Below are 23,181 nucleotides of genomic sequence, written 5' to 3' on the forward strand. Positions count from 1 at the left end.
GAATTACACACCAATCTCATTCATAAATTCTGTATTCTTTTTGAAGCACTCTCAGATTTTACGTGGAGTCAATCAATCACGTTGAGATGCCAAACTGTTTTGAGGAACGTGGGGCCCCTTTGTTCTGTCCTGCCCGGCTAGCTTATAGCTGAAATAATCACACAGAAATTGTGTGATTAGCCCATAAGCTAGCCTCTTATTGGCGAACTCTCACATCTTCCTTAACCCATTTCTTTTAAATCTGTATATTACCACGTCACTGTGGCTTACATGCAAGATTCTAATGTATATTTGTCTCAGGCAGGAGATTCGTGGTGTCTGCCTGTCTGTCCTTCTTCCCAGCATTCAGTTCTGCCTACTCTGCCTACCTAATTTCTGCCCTATCAAAAGGCCAAGGCAGTTCCTTTATTCAACCAATGAAAGCAACATGTAGACAGAGGGACCTCCTACACCACAGCATAAACAAAAGTAACACATCTTAAAATAATTTCCAACAACAGCTCTGACAGAATCATCAAGAAAATATCTTGAAGGGATAAGTGGCCATACCAAAGCTACAAAGATTAAAGAAAAATAAATAAAAATTAAATAGAAAGCAGTATCTTCCTTTTATGAACACATGAAATAAACTGAAAATATGAATCCCACTAGTTCCAAGTTAAATATTCAAATAAAAATCTAAAAATGCACACAGGATCCATATGAGGAAAAGCACAACACTGTGACTGAAGAAGTCAGAGGAAACCGTTTCAAGTGCACACAGAGAAGAAGGCTCAACATTATAAAGATGCCAGCTCTTCCCTACTTGTGATGTAGACTCAGTGTAAAAAAATTCTACTGTTGTGATGGTTTGAATGAGACTGGTCCTGATAAGCTTGTGTATTAGAATGCTTGGTCCCCAGGTGGTACAGCTGTTTGGAAAGGGCTAGGAGGTGTGGCCTTGTTGGAGAAGGTGTGTTATTGGGGATGGATTTGGTAGTTTCAAAAGTTCACACCACTCCCAGTGTGCCACACCCCTCTGCCTCTTGGTTGTCGGTCAGATGCAACCTCTCAGCTACAAATTTAGCACTGTGCTTGCCTGCCTGCTGTCCTGCTTCCCAGTTTGATAGTCACCTAAAACTGAAAGCCTCAATAAACTCGTCTAGAAGTTGACTTGGTCATGATGTCTCTTCACAGCAAAAGAAAAGAAACTAAGACAGTAGTTGGTACCAGAAGTGGGGAATTGCTGCTACAGGTTTGACCATGCTGGTTTTTAGAGGAATGTGGAGGAAATTGAGACTTTGGACTACAAAAGTGGCCTAATCCTGTAAGCAAGGCTTTAAGGGAAGTCCTAGTAGGCACTTGGAAGACAGTAGTTCTGAGACCAATGTTAACTATAGAGGCCCAGATGTTTAGCTCCAGAGGAGAATGATATTAGCAACAGGCTAGAGACAGTTCTTGTGATATTTGGAAAAAGAAACGTGGGTACTTATTTCCTTGTCCAAAAAGTCTGCCTGAAGCTAAATTAGAAAGGTGTGGACTAATTTCATAGATTTTAATAGGCGGAGAATATTTCACGACAGTTTACTACTGTCTCTGCTGTGTGGTTATTAGAGATAAGTCATTGCTATGCACATCTACAATGAAAAAGATCAAGCAGGGCAGAAGGAAATACAAGTGCACAGTTGGAGAGGACAAACAGCCCAAGAAATGCAATGGTGGAGCCTTGATTGGTGCTGAAAGAGATAAAGAAGAAGGGAGTAAAGGGAGGGGTCCCCTCAGGGCAAGACCCTAGCCAGCATCCTGCAATTGGTGAGAGAAAATGGCCTTAAGGAGTGTCTTTTCCCTAAGGAGCAACAAAAAAATCAAAGCTTATGCCAATACAATTCAAGAAGAGTCCAGGGTCCACTTTCATGCTAAGTAAGTAAAAGAGATAGGCTACATTGGCCATGTGGTTCTGGCATTATAGTCATGAAGGAAACATGAGTAGGAGGTTGTGGGATCATCCTCTGTGCTTAAGGAATGCTCCTGAGACCAGGCATATGTCAGGGGTGTCCTTGCATGGAGGCCTAGAGAGGCCAATACGTGAAGCTATGAAGGTGAAGCCTAGAATCCTTGGATACCCCAAGATGTTGGAGATGCCAGAGCCATGGATCCCTGTCAAGGAAAGCTGCTGACAGGGAGTGGAAGCAGCTCAAGAGAAGGAGTGAGCTGCAGTCAACAGGCTGAGAGGACTGGAGAGCTGAAGGGCCCTTTGATATCAGACATGGAGGGGCAGAGTTTGGAGTTTGCCCTGCTGTGTTCTGGTCTTACTTTGGTCCAGTATTTTCTCACGACACCCTCTTTCCTTTCTTTAGAAATGGAAATATGTTTTCTGTGACATTGTATGTTGAAATAGGCAATATTAGTTTTACTTTTATATTAGGTTACAGTTAAGAGATTGACTTGAGTCTCAGAAGAGATTTTGGACTTTGAAATAGTGTTGAGAATATGAAAGACTTTTGAACTTTGATGAAGTGAATTCTGTTTATGATATTGCGACAAGCCTATGGAGGGCCAGAGAATGGTGGAATAAACCCCCATAGGCTCATGTATTTGAGTGCTTGGTCTCCAGTTGGTAGAACTTTTGGGAGGGAGGGAAGGGGGCCTTTCAGAGGAGTTATGTCCCCTAAGGAGGCTTGGAAGTCCCAAAGCCCACAGAACATGGACAAGCCTCTCTCTGGGGGTAGGAGAGTAAGAGAAAATGGGCAAGACTCTATTTCTGATAAAGTGTGCAGATGGAATTAGAAACAGACACAAAAGTCTGTGGAGGATGGAGCCCATGTGAAGCCTGGAGGACAGGGAGTGACTGGTCAGCTCTTCCAAACCCTCTCCCACACTCAGGAGGCCTTTGTGACAGGGAGACAGCAGCTCTGTGATGTGGAACTGGACCCAGCTGCCAACTCCCAGAGAGAACTCTCAGAGTTCAGTTGCCTGAGAGCAGCCCTGCGATTCAGATGGAGAATTTTCTCTCTCTTCTGGAAAGCGTTGATCCTTCATGGCTGACCCCCAGCTCCACCACTTGGGCAATGGACATGATCTTTGCCTTTGTGTGTGGGCTGGGGCTCTTCCTCCTAATATTACCCCTCCTCCCCCTTGACTCCCCTTCACCTCGACCAGCAGAAAACACCACCACCAAGAAGGTAAGTATGCCTTAGGCCCAAAGCAAGGAAGAACAGTTTCTTTTCTCTCCAGACTTCCCTTTCCAAATCAAATCGGGAGGTGACTGACAGGGGATCTCAGCCATGAGCTGAACCCCATCCTCTTGAGAACTGGCAGGTAGGGCAGAGGGAAGGGTGGGCTACAACGTGTCTGCTCTCAGACCATCATACCTGGGAGAGGCCTTGTGACTCAGTGGTCGGGGGCGGTGTTCCTTGGTTGGTTAGGGACCTCTGAGAAAGGAAAGGTTCTGAGCGATGATTTCTATGTCCCCCTCTAACATACATGCTTATAGAGTTGATCTAGCTGATATGAAGGAGGCAAAGACCCCTGCAGGACATCAGGAAGAGACTGTTGGTAGTAGTTCAGAGCTGAGCCTCTGGTTCCTTAGCAGAATTTTGATCAATGATATCCATGGTGGATCTCACAGCCCCCATTTGAGTTTTCCAAGAGAAAAACAACACGTTTGCCCACATTATAGATCCATAAATGGGGGGACTGGTGCTGTCTCCTCTCTCTCTGTCAGGTGGTGAAGAATGAGGCCAGCAAAGTCAGGAAGAAAATCAGGACCGTGAAAGGTAGGCTACTTCCTTCCCCTGGCCAGGCGACTTCAGCCCCTCTGCCTGTGATTACACTAATGAGTTGCAGGACCCTCTAGAGGCAGCTCCTGGGCAGGAACCCAGAATTGAAGACATTTCCCAGGTTCTGTGCTCAGAATGAAGCTATGGACATCCAGGACTGGTACTGCCTGAGGAGGGAAAGTGTGGGAGGAAGTGGGGCCATGGGATGAAGTGGCACCAGGCTCTCTGATTTGGAGGTAATCTGGTTGCTTGCCTCTGAGACATTTTCCTCTTTCAGAGCACCGGTCCTGCCCCTCACCTGCACAGGGAGATGATGACAGCTATGAAGGTCAGTAGAAGTGGATGCGCCTGGTTCGGTTCATGGCATTGTCCTACCCAACATGCACCTTGCTCTCCATGCATTTGGGCACCCAGCCTTGCTCATGGATGACTGAGTTCCTGTTTAACTTTTCATTTCTACAGAAGGACAGTTTTTTCAGTCTTTGGTAAAATACTGGGTCCCTCCTATACCCACCAATAACTCAGTCTCCATTTCCAGCTTACAGAGGCAGTAGGAAGAAAACTAAGGAGGACAAGGTTCTGGGTTTACTTCCGCACAGGTGAGCCATGTCCAGTTCTCTCTGGCTCACCCCTATTGCCTGATATGTGATCACTCCTGACCAGGGCATGAGTTATCCTGGAAATAGGGGCCCTCTGAATGGGTGGGATATGAGTACAGCCCTGAAGGTTAAGAGCTCAATGTCTTGTAAAAGAGTAGAGTGTGGAACATTGTTTGTGATGGGCTTGGAGCGTCCTTCCTTATTTGTCTTGCCCCTCATCCTGGCCCCATGAGGTCCTGGCTGCTATCACATCTCCTGTCTCTTACAGCATGCAGGAGAGGCTTGTCAATACCATCAGTATTTGCCAGGACTTAGGACAAGATGCCTCAGGTGAAGCATTCAAACCAGATGCTGCCAAAGTCCACCTGCCTCCTAGGCAGCCCACAGAGGAGTCTGTGGCTACCAGTTCATCCCTAGAGACTTCCTCTGCTCCTTGCAATGAACACCTGATGCTCCAAGATTCTAAGCCCTTTTCTCACGTCCTACTGAATTCCTCACGAATTGAGTCACAGTCCTCTGTGAGTGCCTCTTGGCCACCAGAGACCTTGACAACTGGAAGACGTCAATCACCACCACAACAACGGGCACCTTCCTACCCATCTCATCCTCTGCATTCTGTGGCTTGTCCTCCACTCATGCCAGATCCCAGTATGGCAGCTCCTGAGTTTGAGTGGAAAATCCTGGTGACCTCACAGAGCACACCTATGCAAGGTTTGTCTTCTCCCATGCCAACCACACCAGGACTTAACCTCTCAAGGAGGCCTACCTCAATCATCCCCAGTCTTAACTACTCTAGCAGGCCTACATCAACCATCCCAGGCCTTGACCATTTTAGCAGGCCTACTTTAACCACTCCAGGCCTTGACCATTTAAACAGGCCTACCTCAACCACTCCAGGCCTTAACTACTCAAGCAGGCTTACCTCTACCACTCCAGGCCTTGACCCCTTAAGCAGGCCTACCTCAACAGCTCTAGGCCTTGACTACTTAAGCACGTCTGCCTCAACAACTCTAGGCCTTGACTACTTAAGCAGGCCTACCTCAACAACTCCAGCCCTTGACCCCTTAAGCAAGCCTACCTCAACCAAACCAGGCCTTTTCCACATAAGTAGGCCTACGTCAACACGTCTAGGCCTTGACTACTTAAGCAGGCCTACCTCAACAACTCTAGGCCTTAACCATTTAAACAGGCCTACCTCAAACACCCCAGGTCTTGACCACTTAAACAGGTCTGTTTCAGGCCTTTTCAGATACCAGGTAGCTTCCACAACATCATACCACTCAAACCTAACATGGGATGAGTCCTTGCAAGAGGATCTTTCACTCACCATCCACGAGGCCTCGTTCAGGACAGGCCCCACAGACTGGAAGATAGAGGCTGGGGAGCCCTCTTTCATCAACCATGACATGCAGGAGATTCAAATTAACAAAAGAGTCCAACTAAAATTTGAGAAGGAGAAAGAAAAAGAAAGATCTGACTTAGGCTTGCTACACTCCTGGAGCAGCAAGCAGGACAACATCACCTCACGCCTCTTCTGGAGCAAAAACTGCAAATCTGAGCAGTTTTTGGCTCAACAGATGATCTTAGGCAACCATTTAAAGGAGACATATAACCAGCTTTTCTGGGGGCACCCCATTCTCCACAGTGAGTCCCTTGTGACCACTGTCAGCATGGCAGGGGCTTCACTTCATCGCCCCTCCATCTTGTTCAATGGAAGCTCTGCTTACAGCCCCTTACAGGATCAGACAAACGACCCTCCACAGCTCTGTTCTCCACAGCCCTTGCTTCATCACTCAGTCAAGTCCATACCTATGACTCCAAAGTTTTCCTGGTCCCGATCTCCACCAGAGGCTAGAATCCAAACCCAGGACTGTGACCCATTCCCTCTCTCAAAGCTACCATGCAATTCAGCTCCAATTAGTGATGATGGGGTTCCTTGCCCTACACCTTCAGGAACCCAAGTTATTGTCCCACCTGCTATTGAACACCTAGAGTGCCACTTTTTAAAGAAACACAGAGAGAGTATGAGTGATTTACCAGTCATGGTCAAAGATTCACAGGAAGCATTTCATCAACACACTTCCAACAGTTGGGTCTCACAGGGCCAGGGGTCTGCTGTCCATCTCCAGGGGGAGTTCATTAACCACGAACTCGGGCAGCAGATGGAAAAAGACTTTAAAAAGACATTCAAGCAACAACAAGGTGAATGCCCTTACAAAGTCCAGCTATCTAGGGACCTGGATCAGGCACAAGTGAATCACAGGACTTCATGCCCCTCGGCACTGGCAAATGAAAGTAGTCAGCATCCACAGAGTGTCTCATCAAATGGTCCAGAGATATTACATCCATGGAGGAATCTACAGCAGGATCTGACAAAATGTCTGCAAAGAGCTCTGAAAAAACCTCTCTCCAGGAGCCTAGAAGTTTTTGAGACCATCTGTGAGACCGAGGAGGAAACTTCCCACAATAGACACCCGAGAAGTGATGTGCCAAGTGTTTCCCCGGTGGGACCAGGAAAGGAAGAGCTAGAAGGCACCCTGAGAAATGAGTGGAGACAAACAAAAGACACTATGTTGCCCAAGGGAATCTGTCGTGTAATATACTTAGACCATGTGTCAGTCCCACCTAAAATTTCAAAGCCAACTGTGGATACTCTGAAAAAAACATCCTTCCATGATTCAAACACTACCTAGAAAACTAATAATGAGACTTTCATTGTAGATCCAGGCACTCAGAAGGTGCTAGAAGCACATATTACAAGACGCCTGGTGAGGCACAGATGGAGGCTGCCCCTCAGAGTCCTCAAGACCAAACGTGTTCTAAACTTGAAGGCAACTACAACTTTGCCCTTTCCACAGCCCTCTAATGCCTCTCTGCCCTGGGAATCTAGAGACAACTCCATTATCCATAAGGCCATTGCCCTGGGAGAACCCTTCCAGAAACAACTGGAAAAGGAAGGGACAAAAAAAGCTTCCCCTGTGAAATCTCAATCCATACAGACCTGTCCTTCTGCCCTCCAGGTAGAATTCCCGAGAGAGGCTCCACCTGGTAATAACTCTGGGCCCTGTGAGGCCCCTACAACCAAACAGGGGGACACTGTGACATCTGTTCGGGAGTTCAGTGTGCCTTCCCTGTCCTCAAATAGCAGGGGTATCAGGGAGCTGGTGGAGACAGAGGAAGAAGAGCCCTGTGACTGGATAATCCCCTTGGATGCCAGAGAGTTGGGTAATATTGAAAGCAATGAATTCCTAGAAACCAGTGGGAGTCTATCATCCCTTTCCGAAAGCTTTTCCCAGGAGTCAGAAGACTCGGGCCTGACAACACCTCACTGCTTGACTTCTGGCGCTGGCCCGCAGGACTGCCAAGACTGGGTCCCCGAGGTTCTGCTTGCTGCAGAGATCCTGGTTTCCAGGGCCTCCCAGGCCAGCTTTAAGGTTGCCTCCTTTAAAACCAAGTCACCCTTCAAGGACAGGTACCCTGTCCCCAAGAATTCCAAACCAGAGGAACAACAGCATAGGTACATCTCTGTTACAAATAAAAAAGATACAACTAGAAATCCAAGACAGGAGGACATACAAGTTAAAGGGACCAAGCCTGTCCAAAGCCACAGGTCAAATAATGAAAAGTTCGGGGACAGAATAAAAAACTTTATAAAGTCTATTTTAACTCCCAAATACAAAGTGAAAGAAACATCTAGGCAAAAATGCAAGGGTTTTCCACCAATAACCCAAAGTCAACTGTCAATCACAGGCCAACTCTTCATGCCTGTCGCTGAACAGGTCGCTGAAGAACAGAACCTCACGACCTGTGTTGGACAGATTCTAAAGAAGAAATTGGGGGGTCACAATAGCTGTGTTCCCCCAAATCCAGTGAGTAGGCATGGATCCCACCACAGGATTCTAACGACAGAATCAAAGAAAAACCAAGGAAAGAGCACAGTTTGTCAACCAAACTTCAACTTACAAAGCCAACCTGCCCAGGACAAAGGGATGCCCTGTGGAAACCTCCAGGCCCAGGTATCTAGCCCCTATCAGTGCAGAGCCCACGATACACATGTCCCTGGGATACCTGTCCACTGTCCAAGGCATTGTCTCTACAGAAATATATTACCTAGAAACCAAATGCTTTTCACAAGGTAAAATAAACTTTTACACGTTACTTCCTCTTTTTTTTCTCAAAGTTGTTTCTGCATGCTAGCCACAGAGAAATGTCTGTATCTGGTCCCCCTTAGAGTTCTGCTCCAGGAGAGGATGTGGTTCCCCGAAGAAGGGACAAAATCATCTTCTAACTCTATCACTGTAGTCAGAGTCAGTTATACTGTAATTATGGAAACAAAAGTTTTTAGGATGTGTGTGTGTGTGTGTTTGTGTGTCTTAGGGGAGATGTCTAAATAAACCTTACAAGACCCAAACAAGAAGCCTTCAGGACTGAGGTATGTGCTAAGTCAACCAAGTAAGACCCCACCCTTAGGGTCAGCTCACCATGTGTTTCTCCTTAGCTTTGTGAAGAAGCTGTGGACAGAGGCACCAGAGAGCCAGACCGGTGTTTACCCAAGGCACAAAGTAGGCACAGACATGTGTACGGTAATGGGGCATTCTTGAGTTCAAACCAGGAGAATCATGACCTCTGGATATCCTGCCAAAAAACAAAGGCCCTAGGCATCTTAGGGATCCCCTACTCACCTCATTGGAGACTGTCAACGAGCTGAGTTCTCTAGACACTCCCAGTTCATCCTAGATGGCAAAGCAGTGTCACCCTGTCCTATGTCTGCCCACAATGCCAACATGGTGTCCAGCATGCAAGAGACAACTTTTCAAAAGGTGGCTGCTTCAGAGTGGTTTCTGAGGGTCCCATGACCCCTAATCATTTGCCATTGCATCTGATCCACTGCATATACAGTACCCATCTGACTGTGGGCACGATGAGCCTAAGGAGGTAGTAGAAAATAAAAGGGTTAGAGCCAAAGTAAGAGGCCCCGTAATGTGAGAACACCCTAGAAGTTTGCCTGCATGTACTGCCCTTCCAGTACAGACTGCTGATATCGGGGTCTGAGGGAAGCAACTTAGCCTCAGTCCAGGTTCTTCACCAAGGACTGGAGGAGCCCTTTAGCTTTAAAGGACTCGAGACAAATGCTGCAAGGATGGAAGATTAGCTTCCCAACAGCACGTCTAGTAATCTGCATATTCTTACCTTCTCAATTCTAGAGAAGAACTGGAGAAAGGCCAGAAGTTAGGAATTCCGAATTTCCTCACTCCCTGATGCTTTTGCATGCACATGTTGAGCCAGCATTATTTCCCAGGGAAAGGAGGATACCTGAAAAGGGTTAAGGTGATGCACTGTGGTCACACAGCAGTCATTCTATGTTGCAGCCCTTGCTTTCCCAAGAGCCCAGCAGAGCAAGCCCACTCATAGTGCTGGTTCACACAGTAGCAGAGACTTGTCCAAAGTGCAGTTGCTCTCTAGATCTCTGGGCCACCCAAAAAGGGTCCCTTCCTGGGCATCAGTCAGCTACCTTTCCAGGTTTCTGTGCCCCAGACTCTGTTTCTTAGGAACAAGTTGAGGTAACTGCACACAAGAGCAGCCAATTCCTGGGAGGCCTGCACTGTTCCTCACAGAAGGCAGCCAGTCAACAGCTCCAGCCGCATCACTTACTCCCTGGTAGAACACCTTGTTCCAGAAGGTCCCACCAAGGTAGAGGGCATGGACATGGGGCCTGTTCCAGCACACGTGCCGAGACTCTACATGTGATACTCACTGCTAATTACTGGACATGGGAAAAACAGGCTTGTTGGTGGGGTTTCTGTCCTGCCTGGTTCCTCAGTCGTTAAGTCCCAAAGAATCTCACAGAGGTCTACATTAGGTATAAACTGATTGACCCATTAGCTCAGGCTTCTTATTAACTCTTACAATTTATATTAGTCCATTATTTCTGTCTATGTTAGCCACGTGTCTTAGTACCTTTTTCAGTGAGGCAGTCACATCTTGCTTCCTCTGCATCTGGGTCAGGACTGGAGAATAAGCTTTCCTCTTCCCAGAATTCTCCTGTTCTTGTCAGACTGCCTCTACATCCTGCCTGGTTATCCTGCCTATACTTTCTGCCTGGCTACTGTCCAATCAGCATTTATTTAAAATATAATTGACAAAATACAGACCATTGTGCTATGGGTTTAATCATCTCCATGTTGCTTTGCAAATTAAAGACTCAAGTGGTCAGAAAAAGAGAGATATACATAAAGAGAGATTCAAAGATGAAGAAAACATACAAATGTTTTAGAGTGTGTTAAAAATATATGCAGACTTGGGAGAAAAAAAGGTTAAAATCCTTAAAATAAAAGAGAGAGAGAGAGAGAGAGAGAGAGAGAGAGAGAGAGAGAGAGAGAGTAGTTGGGTGGGGTGGCACGCACCTTTAATCCAAGCACTTGGGAGGCAGAGACAGGCAGATCTCTGTGAGTTCAAAGATAAGTTGGTCTACAAAGTGAGTTCTAGGACACAGATACATAGAGAAACCCTGACTCAAAAAGGTAAAAATTAAAAATAAAAGAAACAGAGTTTAAAATAAAGCCATATAAAGATAAAATACACAGAGAGACTGGATACTGTATGTTATTATGTTCTCTTTGAATTGCTTGACAGCTGAAGAAGGAGCAACAGCTGCTAAAAGACATTTAAATATAAATGCTACTTGATTAATATAACTAATACGTTGTAAATGCCTTCACTTCAAAATTGAAGTCAAAAGTTATGTTACATTGGAGAAGAGGTTTTGCTTTTGTTTCCATAGAAAAGGAGAAACTATGGATTTATTCTGAAATAAGAAAAATCAGGTTTGATCAAGGAAGACCACATGATAAATCTCCAGTAGGAACAGATGGCTCAGACGTATGAGTTCTACATCCAAAACAGATTCAAGATACTGCCCGAATTGATCAGGCCTGACAGGATATTCCAGTCAGGACTTGACATAATTCTAAATCTTCTTTAGGACCCCATTAGATTATCAGCATCCCAATTAGCATAAAGTAGCCTGAAAAACTATGCCCACACTCCCTCCTCCCCCAAAATGGACTACGGATATTTTCCTTTGTTTAGAATGTTGGTTATAAGTTGTTATGGCTAATGGTCAGGAGAAAAGCTAAACAAAGGATATTAGATTCAGTGTTCTTCTTTCTTTCTTTTTTTTAAAGAAAGAGGGAGAAGTAGTGTGGGGCAATAGTCTGTATTCTGTCAATTATATTTTAAATAAACACTGATTGCCCAGTAGCCAGGCAGGAAGTATAGGTGGGACAACCAGACAGGAAGTAGAGGCAGGGCAACAAGAACAGGAGAATTCTGGGAAGAGGAAAGTTTGGCCCTCAATCCTTACCCAGCCATAGAAGAAGCAAGATGTGACTGCCTTACCGAAAAAAGTAACAAGATACATGGCTAACACAGACAAGAATAATGGTTTAACATAAATTATAATAGTTAACAAGAAGTCTGAGTTGCAAGCCTAATCAGTTTATAACTAATGTAGACTCCTATATGATTCTTTGGGACTTAACAACTGTGGGAACTGGGCAGGACAGAAAACTCAGTCAACACAGGCCTCTTCTGAGCCAGCTCCATATCAATGAGGGCAACCTCTCCAGTAGTCTGAGAAGCCAGAACCCTGAGGCTGGCACTTTTCTGTCCTCTCAGGAGCGGGACACAGGAGTCCGTAGGGCACACGTGCTAGAGATAGTGGTGTCAAGAGACCAGGCAGCAGCAGAAATGGGGCTACCATTGTCAGCACTGCCAACTCTAATGGATATGCTCTGGGCCTGAAGAACCTCAGAGAAACCTCTACAATATTCCCTCTGATCGCCCACAGAAGAGTTCTCTACACAATCGTGATAGAGCTTCACACTGAGAAACATCCCCAAATTTTAGAATCTAACCATAGTGAAGTTCATGGATAAGAACACAAGTTCCTCAAATCTCTCTGATGTGGGAGGTAAAGTATGCTGTGAATATGTTTTATTGCCATTGGTTAGTGAATAAAGAATCTCCTTGGCCTGTGATAAGGTGGAGTAAAGCTAGGCAGGAAAAACTAAACTAAATGCTGGGAGAAAGAAGGCAGAGACTGCATGTAACTGCTGAAGAAGACAGAATGCCCAGAATTTTACCTGGTAAGCCATAATTGTGGCGATTGGCAGATTAATAGAAATAAGTTATGATATAGGTGGTAAGTAGAAATAAGCTTGAGCCATTGCCCAAACAGTTTTGTAATTGATATAGTTTCTGTGTAATTATTTCAGATTTGGGGAACCGGGAAATGAACTAACTAGCAGTATCTAGCTACACAGTGGTGCAAACCTGGGCCAATTACATCCACATAAAACCTGAGAGAGATTGGGACAGCATCCTAGACACAAAAGGACAGAGTTAAGAAACGAAAGAGCAGTGCTGAAGACAGCTCATTGGTAGCAGCGTTTCCTCAGGTGGATTCTGGACAAGCAGAGGCACGTCTTCTTCAACAGAGGGCTTCCTGACTCAGCCTTAGCAGCAAAACCCGAGAGGCTTCTTTAAGCGTTGGCTTCCTGGTTTGTCTGGTAGCATGCAGCTGTGGCTCTTTTGGGAGGTCCTGCACTCAAATGGGGTCTGTGAGCAGTGTGCTACAAATTGCTCAAAAGTGACACAGACCTGCCATGTCTCAAGCTGAGGAGGTGAGCATGGCAAAACTGAGAGCATGGGGGTCGAGGAGAAGGGAGGGTGGAGGGGATTTTGGAGGAGAAATGAGGGAACGGGAGAGTTGAGATGAAGGAAGGATAGAGAAAAGTGCGAGGAAAGAGATATTTTGATTGAGGGAACCATTATCGGGCTAGTAAAAAACCTGACACTAAGAATTCCCAGGAATCCATAAGGATGTTCCCCCCCCCCAAGGCCCTAAGTAATAGAGGTGGCCAAACTGACCTTGGCCTGTAGTCAGATTGACGAATATCTTAAATGTCACCTTATAACCAACACTAGATGGAAACAGAAGCAGAGACCCACAGCAGAGCACTGGGCTGAGCTCCCAAAGTGTAGTTGAAGAGTGGGAGGAGAGAGAATATGAGCAAAGATGTCAAGATGATGGGGACACCCACTGAAACAGTTTACCTGAGCCGATGGAAACTCACCAACTTCAGTCGGACAGGTAAGGAACCAGTATAGGACCAAACTAGACCTTCCTAATGCGGGAGACAGTTGTATGACTGGAGCTGAAAGCAGGGCCACAGGCAGTGGAACCAGGATTCATCCCTGCTGCTTGGGAACCCGTTCTCTTTGGATGGATGCCTTGCTCAGCATAGATATAGTGGGGAAGCCCTTGGACTTTCCACAAAGCCATGTGTCTTACTCTCTGAGGAGTAGATTGGGTTGTATAGGGGGAAGTTGGAGGGAATAAGAGAGGAGGAGGAACTGGGAGCTGGGATTGGTATGTAAAATGCAAAAATATATAAAAAAATAAAACAACAAGCACCTAATTATCCTTTTCATTGAGAATTAGCATTTACAAAAGCCATATAATTAATTATGACTTGTCTAGCTTCTGGATTTCATATTATTCTACTTATTGACATAGTCAATCTTTGGAAGAAATCTCTGAAGGTTTCCGTTGGGCCCGGCATGACTTCAGTAAATGACTCAATTTTCTTTCCTATTTCTCAATTCTGTCCCAAGCTTTCAAAGTTGCTCCATGGTCTAAATCCAGGATGTGGTCTTCATATAGAGATTGCCATTGTACATCATCAAAACCTCCCTCTCTAAGAAGTTGATCTTGGGACATTTCCATACCTCTAGCCTTGTTCCATTGCTCACATGTCTAAGCCTCTTCTCAGAACCAGAAACTTCCCTGTAACTGTGGACCAGGCTCTAAAACAGCTTTAACCAAGTCAATGCTGTCTTTCGTGTGAATTCTATTACAAACTGACCATAAGCTGCTTAACACCTGTTTCGCAGATGAATTTCTCAATTGGTTCTGGGTTTCTAGGATCTGCACTGTGACTTTGTACAATGCATTTGAAATACTTTATGCTATGGAAAAGACACAGGAAATATTAATACAAAACGCAGGTACACGATATGTCTAAGAAATGAGCAGTATCCCTAACTTTGGTTTGATTACACCTCTGTAATCTCTACCATGTTTGTGTTTTTTTCACCACATAGATGCTTCTGTAAATAATGAACTATCTCATTCTGTAGAGTTCTTTTTTTTTATTCTTTTTTAATTAAAATTTCCACCTTCTCCCCGTTTCCCATTTCCCTCCCCTCCTCCCAGATATTGCCCCCTCCCCCCAGTCCCCTCCCCCTATCCCCACTTCTCTTCTCCTCCCCCCACACCATTCCCCCTCCCTCTCGATACTGAAGAGCAGTCCAAATTCTCTGCCCTGCGGGAAGACGAAGGTCTTCTATCTATTCTGTAGAGTTCTATACTTCACACAGAAGCAGGAATGGTAGAGCATCCAGGACACTTTGCTTTCTCTGGCCGTATTGATGCGGGATGTGCTTCTGTAATTGTGTTGCTTTTATTTGTTAATGAATAAAGCTGTTTTGGCCAATGGCTTAGGCATAAATTCCTAGCTATTTCTTACAACTTAAATTAACCCGCTTCTATGAATCCGTATATTGCCACGAAGCTATGGCTTCTCCAGAAGATTCTGGTGTCCTTCCTCAGCAGCTACATGTTGTCTCTTTGACTATGCCTACTCTCTCTGTTCAGATTTGCTGCCTAACTATACTTTGCTAAGCCATTGGCCAAAACAGCTTTATCCATTAGCCAATAAAAGCCACACATATACAGAAGCACATCACACATCACCCTATAGTGAGTACACTTGGCTATGCTGATTTCACCTGACTGTGTCACAGTAGGATACAGCCCACTTACTTCTTGACTTGATGAAACATTGTCTTCCATTTTTGTTAGAACTCAGTACAGAAGCCTTGTCAGGTTGTCCATCCTGCAGGGGATATCCACCAGACAGCTACACCCAAACGAGGCCAAGTCATGTGGGAGTGTTTGCCAAGCTGACACTGACCCATGGCTCTGCCATAGTTAGAGCTATAGTGGATTCACATCTACAAGATTCATTAAGATCCACCCATTGTTTAAGTTTTGGTTGGTGACTAAATTAGAAATACATCCTCATTTTGCTTTAAGTTTTTTCCAAATGAAGACATGAAGATAAGTTGAGGTAGCCAGACAGTCAACAACAAAGTCGGAAAGTGTTATTGAACTGGAAGACCCACTGCAAAGACTCATTTGAGGTCTGTGTGATGAGAGGGAGGGGAAGATGGGGAAGGAGAGAAGCCTGGCTCTACAGTCCCCCTCCCTCAGACTGTTTCTTTGAAATCTTGAAACCATATACAGATGCTCCCCAACTCAAGATGGGGTCACATGCCAAAACCCCTCCAGGTATAAATTTCCTGATTTTGAAATGGAACAAACAGACCTATCAACATCACAGCTCAGCCCTGACAAGCTTGTGTCCAGAGAACTTGCTGAAAATAGTTGCAGTTAGGCAAGGCCATGGCACCAAACCCCAATTCACGATTAATGCTCAGTGTGGGAAATGGTTGTAATGACACTGAAGGAAATACAAGTGTTGATAGTTGTGGACTCACCTGACTGTAAAGGTGCAAATAAGTGCACAGGGCCATATAGCCAACTTCTGTATTCCTCTCAAGTGAGAACAAGAGTCTGCAACAGAGCAGGTGACATGGACAGTGAAATCAGAGCTTCAACTGTTACTGGCTAGGGAGAGGGTGAGCCAGACCTGGATGTGGTGTCTATTTTACCCGCAGTGTGGAGGCCTTTACCTTTCTGGGAGCCCACAGGTGTAGAACCAGAATTTCAAGGAACCTTTTCAGCTTTCCTTGTCTGCACTCCCCTAACAACCTCCTCCCATTTCTGGTCCTCACAGCCTCCTCTACCCCTCCCTTGCCTTGAAATTGGCTGTCACCAACTCCCCCCAATGCCAGATGCTACGAGGCTCTCTGGGTGGGCTACAGTTAGCAAGGTGACACTGAGCAGGAGGTCAGAGGGCCCAGAATCTGTAGTTTCCTTATTGCCAGGCAACTCAGCTTCTCATTCAAGTTCCAGCAGCACCACTACCTTTGGATTCCCGGCAGATGCCATGGAGGACAGTCAGGTTCTCTGCTGGTGTCTGGGTGGGGATAGTTACAGGAAAACTGGCAGCAGTTAGATTAAGAAGGTCTAACCTCTCCCACATCCAGCAGCACGACACACTTGGCAGTTAAACCGCCAAACAGCCGCAAACAGTTCAGAAACAGCCCGATTGGCTGCAGGCAGCAAGTCCCACCAACGTTAGCTTGTGATTGGCTGAAGCCTCATTGCTGTGATTGGCTGAAGCGATGGCTACAGGGTTATCCTGCAATTTTAACCTACAGGATACCCAAGAAGTCGATTTATAGTTGACTCTGTGTGGTGGCCAGGCGAATACAAACTTTATTAGCCAAAAAGTGGATAAAGACACAGGCCAAAAATGTTAGCATTTAATTGCTGCAGACTGATCATCCTTTTCCAGTCTTAAGGGACTGACAAAAAACGCAGGTCTAGCCAGTGACACCTATTGCCAGGATCACCATCATCTGCTGCACTACAGATAGACTTCATGATCCCACAGTTTCAACTTAGCCTAACACTCTTGGATTTTACGCTTTTGTTATTCAGAGACACTTCAACAGACAAAACTGTGGGGTGCAGCCTTTTAAATTGGAAAAGAACTTGAACAAAAGTGTCATTCTAAAATCAATTGCTTTGCAGGAAGAATAAACAGCAGTGCATATATATTTTGATCTTTGAAGTATCCACTAGATGTAATGCAGAAGTTTTTTGTTTTTTGTTTTGTTTTGTTTTGTTTTGTTTTTTCACACGAAGCCACCTAGAGGAACTTCCAGCAAATGAGCAGGAGGGTCAGGTCTCAGAGTCAGCTCAACAGTTGGTGGATGGATGGTGGAGAAGGCTGAGAACCAGCATATTTGGCTGGAGAGTTGGCTCAGCAATTAAGAGCACTTGCGAAGAACCTGTGTTTAGTTCCCACCAACCACATGGCGGCTCATAAGCACCTGTAACTTCAGGTCTAAAAAAGCCTACAAACTACACAAACACATTCACAATGAGAGCCAGCATATGCTGCAGAGTGTCTGTCATGGTCACCCTTCTATTGCTGTGAAGGGACACCATGACTAGGGCCACACTTGTAAAATAAAGCAATTAACTGGGATCTTGGTTATCATTTGAGACGCTTAGTCCATCATCTTCATTGCAGACAACATAGCAGGAGGCAGGTAGGCAGAGATGTGTCAGAGAAACAGCTAAGAAATATCTTGAGCAGGGAGGAGAAAGAGAGAGAGAAAGAGAGGCTGGAGGGAGGGGGGGAGGGAGGGAGGGAGGGAAGGAAGGAGGGAGGGAGGAAAAGGAGAGAGATAGATTGAGTCTGGTGTGACACAATTCCTCCAAAAAGGCCACACCCCCTTATTTTTCTAATCCTATGGAAGAGTTCCACCCCCTCATGACTAAGCATTCAAATACATGAGCCTGTTGGGAGGGGGGCATTCTTATTCAAACAACCACAGTATTAAACCTTGAGGTGTTCTTATCCCTGCAGGCCACCCAGTGACATGCTCCTGGTGATCTCCAACCAAGAGAGACTTGAGATGGGGGAGTTCCTGGTACAGTCAGGCTTGCCATCTCCATGCAGGGTGCTGTAAACTGGGCAGCAGATAGCCATGCCAACCAGCACCTCACATGCAGAGAAGATGAAGGATTTATGGGACTGTGTGTCAAACAAAAGAAGAGAATACGGAAAAACAAAGCATTTGTGTCGCCTTCTGCCTGTATTTCTTCACCTCTCACACGGGGGAACAGGTAATATTTAGAGAACTGCCACGAACCACTTTCTTGTAAAGTGGGAATATAGTGGGCACAAAGGAAAATAATTTCCTGTTCCCGTAAAGTACTTAATCTAGGAAGAAAACTAAAATTGCAACCTTGGCTCAGGAACAAAACTGCCACGCCAGCACAATTCTTCTCAGAGTCTACTTCGAGAAATCACTCTGTGCCTTCTTGTCCCGCAGAATACTGTGGCCAGGTAAAGGCCTAGAGCACATCACATCACAGGAGGAGGTGACGGAAATGGCCCAGCCCCCTGCATCTGCAGTAATCATATTGGAAAATCAATACGGAGGGAGTGTGACACATCAGATGGGGAATACAAGGTTCCATCTTCATCAACAACTTCCTCATCAGCAACTCAACATCCCCCTCCAGGGCCCTCCCAAAGAAGGTCAGAGTTTGCCCCCTCCACCCCATAATGACTCTAGCTTTGCCTGAAGGGGTGTGGGCCTTGGGGACCCATTTTGGCCTCCTCTGTCCAGTTCTCCTTCAGTTGCACTCTTCCCTTAAATATTCAGGGTGCTTTCCTCCCCAGGGTCCATGTAATGCAATCCTGTCTGGAACTCCATCTCTACTGATGTCTATGGTTCCTTCACCCCCCAACATGCTCAACCCTGAGTGTCCATGTGAGTATCTTCCTGTGGTCCCCAGCTAGGCTGGCTCTGCTCCTCTTCCTGCCACAGCCCCTACTTGACCCTAATCAGCATTGGCTGGGTATTCATTGTCACAGCAGGAAGATGGCAGGAAACTGTGTCCCTATCAGGCACTTGGAGTAATGCATAAACACTTGATGAGAGGACATGAAGGACTCCATGAAAGCAGGAAGTCAAGGCAGAGCTGACCTGAACTTGTCACTAGAAAGCAGGTAGAGCCTACAGCTGATTCCAGAGTCCCTCGTCCCCACCCAGAACCCTCCTCTCCTTTGCTGGCCTGATGCTGGCCCTGCTAACAGGAGGGTCTGTCTCCAGCAGCAGATTTGGAGAGGGCAGAGGCAGGTGAATGTGGGGATTTTATGTGCCTCTCGCAGATGTACATCATCAAGGTGCACCTACCATCAAAAAAAAATTTACTTTTGAATTATTTTAAACTTTGACGATGATATAATGTGCCAATCAGTCAAAATCCCAAGCAACAAGCCCTCCTATTAAGAGAGAACCATTACTTGGTTCCATTATATTTCATGGCTGTACAGCCTGAAAATCTGCCACCATTAATGCTTGCACCATAACTAATAATGGTGCTCATATTCTGAAAACATGTATGCCCAAACATCATACATACTGATGTATAAAGCCTTGTTTTCCCAGCTCCCTTTTAATTACTGCCACGATGGCAACTGTGGTGAAACATCAGTAACATCTGCTAACCTACCGACGCATCTGCCGTCTTCTAAGTTATGGAGTAGGTAGATATTTAACCACACAGTCACACCAATTTATTAAACCTTACACATTCTGAATTGTTGGGAATATAACAAAGTTATGGTTTGCTTTCTTCTACTATTCAAATATATCTTATATTTTTGTATCTCACTTATTGTTTGTATTCTGGATTTAAATATTTAAGCATAATGTGAAATACAGATGAGTTAAAAACAAATAGCCACTGTACTCATCTCTATTTTACTCTATCTGGACTTTAAAGTGTGTTTTTGAATGACTGTGTTTATACAGTACCAACAAGTGTGAGGTTGACTAGGTACCTAAGAGTGCAATAACAAAAAAGTTAGTAAGGGAAGATGGAAAAGGAAGGATGATAAAATACATGGGGCAATAAAGTAGAAAGGGACACTGTGGAGAAGGGGGGAACCCGCTAGAGGGCAACAGGGACCATAGGAGATGGTGTATGTGTGGTGAGGGATGGACAAATTGTAACAAAGTGTAATGACATATAGGTGTGAAACTGCCACAATGAAATCCATTACTCTGTGTGCTGCGCTAAGAAGCTAACTACAAAAAGATAATGTGACCCCTACTGAAGGGGGAGGGGCCGACTATGACCTCCTAGTAGCTTGAGAGAGACCAGGCCTTACTTTTGTTCCACTAAAATGTGACAAAGCTAAACAGTCCTTAGAAAAACCACAGCCTAAGGGCAACCAACCAGCAGACACCACCCAGTCTTCTGTTGTCTCCGCATGCCCCCAAAGTACTTCTGCTGCCTCAGGAGATGCCCCCAACTTCTGCAAGCTAAAGACAGCTTTCCCTACCCTGCCACCAGAAAGTATCTAATCACTAGACCTCTCATCATTCAGCCATCACCAACCAGTCCCCAGACTAATCTTTCCTCCACCCATCAGTCCCAGATTAATCCCTCTTCACTGGACTTTCCCTAACTCCATTTAGAAAGAGCTTGTAATCTTGTTTGGGGGTCCTGTGGTGCCACCCCAATGTTGAAATTCATGAAGCACTCTTGAAATTACATACATGACTGTTGATCTTTTCTTGGGGATTTCTCTCAAACCCTAAAAATTACCTGAATATATTGATTGGAAAGAAGATATTCCAAGCAAATGGACCTAAAAGGCAAACTGGTGGAGCCATTCTGACATCTAACAAAGTAGGTTCAAATCAAAACTAATCAAAAAAGATAGGAAAGAAGACTACATTCTCATTAAAGGAAAAACTAACCAGGATGACATTTCAATTTTAATATCCTTGCCCCAAATATAAGGGAAACCAGTTTTATGAACAAAACACTACTACAGCTTAAATCACATATCGACCCTGACTCACTGATAGTGAGGGACTTCAGTACTCCACTCTAACCATAGACCTGTCATCCAGACAACAACTAAACAGAGAAATACTGCAGCTTCAGACAGCTGTAAACCAAATGGGCCTAACAAACATTTACGGAACATTTCACCCAAACACAAACCAATACACCTTCTCCACACCTCATGGAGATATCTCCAAACCTGACTACATAATTGGACACAAATCCAGTCTCAACAAACATAAGACATTTAAAATAACTCCCTGCATCCTCTCCTAGAACTACAAATTAGCTGTGTATTCATGGCAATAGAAAGCTTGCAAACTCATGGAGTTTGAACAGCTTTTTACTAAATGAAAAGCTGGACAAAATAGAAAGAAGGAAGAAATTAATGACTTTCTAGAATTCAGTAAAAAATGAATTCACAGCATACTCAAGTTTATGGGACACAATGAAAGTGGTGCTAAGAGGAAAGTTCAAAGCACTAAGACCCTACATAAGAAAATGGAGCCAGGCGGTGGTGGCGCACGCCTTTAATCCCAGCACTCGGGAAGCAGAGGCAGGTGGATCTCTGTGAGTTCGAGACCAGCCTGGTCTACAAGAGCGAGTTCCAGGACAGGAACCAAAAGCTACAGAGAAACCCTGTCTCAAAAAATCCCCCCCCCCTCCAAAAAAAAAGAAAGAAAATGGAGAGATCTCATACTATCAACATAATAGCACATCTGGAAGCTCTAGAACAAAATGAAGTAAACACATCTGAGAGGAATAGATGGCAGGGAGAGTATGTCCAAATTAAGAAAATTACATATGAAAAGGGAATATAACAACAAATACTGAGGAAATACAGAGAATCATAAAGACATACTTTAAAAACCTATACTCTACCAAGGTGGAAAAGCTAAGAGAAATGGATTGTTTCTTTGATATATACCACATATCAAAGTTAAATCAAGTTTAGATAAAGAATTTAAACCAACCTATAATCCCTAGTGAAATAGATAAAGTCTTTAAAAGTCTCCCAAGGAAAAATCCATAGGATCAGAGGGTTTCACATGGTTTCAGTGCAGACTTCTAGCATATCTTCAAAGAAGAATTAATACCAATACTCAAATTAGTTCTCGAAACAGAAGCGGAAGAAACATTGTCTGGTTCATTTTATGAATCACAGTTACCCTGATACCCAAACCACACAAAGACTCAACAAAGAAGAGAATTACACACCAATTTCCCTTATTAAAGCAGATTCAAAATTTCTCAATAAAATACTTTTGTAAACCAAATACAAGAAACATAAAAAATATCATCCACATGATCAAGTAGACTTTATCCCAGATATAAGAATGGTTCAACATGCCTACACTGATAAATGTAAACAACCATATAAACAAATCGAAAGACAAAACTGCATGATCATCTCATTAGATACAGAAAAAGATTTTGACTAAATCCAACATTCCTTTATGATAAAAATCCCTGGAGTGACTACATATATGAGGGTTATAGAGGCAATTTAAAGGAAACCTCCACAGCCAACATCAACTTACATGGAAAGAACCTGAAATCATTTACTCTAAAATCAGGAACAAAACAAGGTTGTCCACTGCTTCCATACCTATTCAACCTAGTACTTTGAGTGTTAGCTAGAGCAATAAGACAACAGAAGAAGATCAAGGGATACAAGTTAGAAAGAAAGAAGTGTCTCTATTTGCACATGATATGATTATATACATATGTCAACCTAAAAATTCCAGCAGGAAACTCCAACACCTGATAAAAAGTTACAGCATGTAACTGGATACAAAATTTACTCATAAAGTCAGTAGCCTTCCTATATACAAAAGACAAAAGGACTGAGAGAAATCAGGGAAACAGTACTTTTTGTAATAGCCTCAATTATTATGAATTATTTTTGAGCAACTCTAATCAAGCAAGTGAAAGACTTGTATGATAAAAACTTTTATTCCTTGAAGACATAAATTCAAAAAGATACCAGAAGATGTATTGATCTCACATGTTCATGAACAAAAGGATTAATACAGAAAAAAAGGGCATTCTACCCAAACAATCTACAGATTCAATGCAATTCTCATCAAAATACCAACACAATTCTTCTCAGATTTTGGAAGAACAATTTCCAGCTTCATATGGAAACAAACACACACACAAAGACAGGAGAGCTAAAACACTCTTT

The 23,181-nt window shown here is 44.4% G+C and overlaps 1 protein-coding gene across 1 annotated transcript in view; it reads right to left on the minus strand.

Annotated features, from left to right (window-relative positions):
- Positions 1 to 8,097: 8,097 nt before the first annotated feature.
- Positions 8,098 to 23,181, minus strand: part of LOC130872696 (putative spermatogenesis-associated protein 31C1) — a 46,856-nt gene continuing 31,772 nt past the window's right edge. Inside the window, exon 2 of the mRNA XM_057766873.1 lies at positions 8,098 to 8,178. Coding sequence (XP_057622856.1) covers positions 8,098 to 8,178 — 81 coding nt within the window. The remainder of the gene's footprint in view (positions 8,179 to 23,181) is intronic.

The sequence above is a fragment of the Chionomys nivalis genome, chromosome 4 (genome assembly GCF_950005125.1).
Source record: "Chionomys nivalis chromosome 4, mChiNiv1.1, whole genome shotgun sequence".
NCBI classification, from domain to species: Eukaryota; Metazoa; Chordata; class Mammalia; order Rodentia; family Cricetidae; genus Chionomys; species Chionomys nivalis.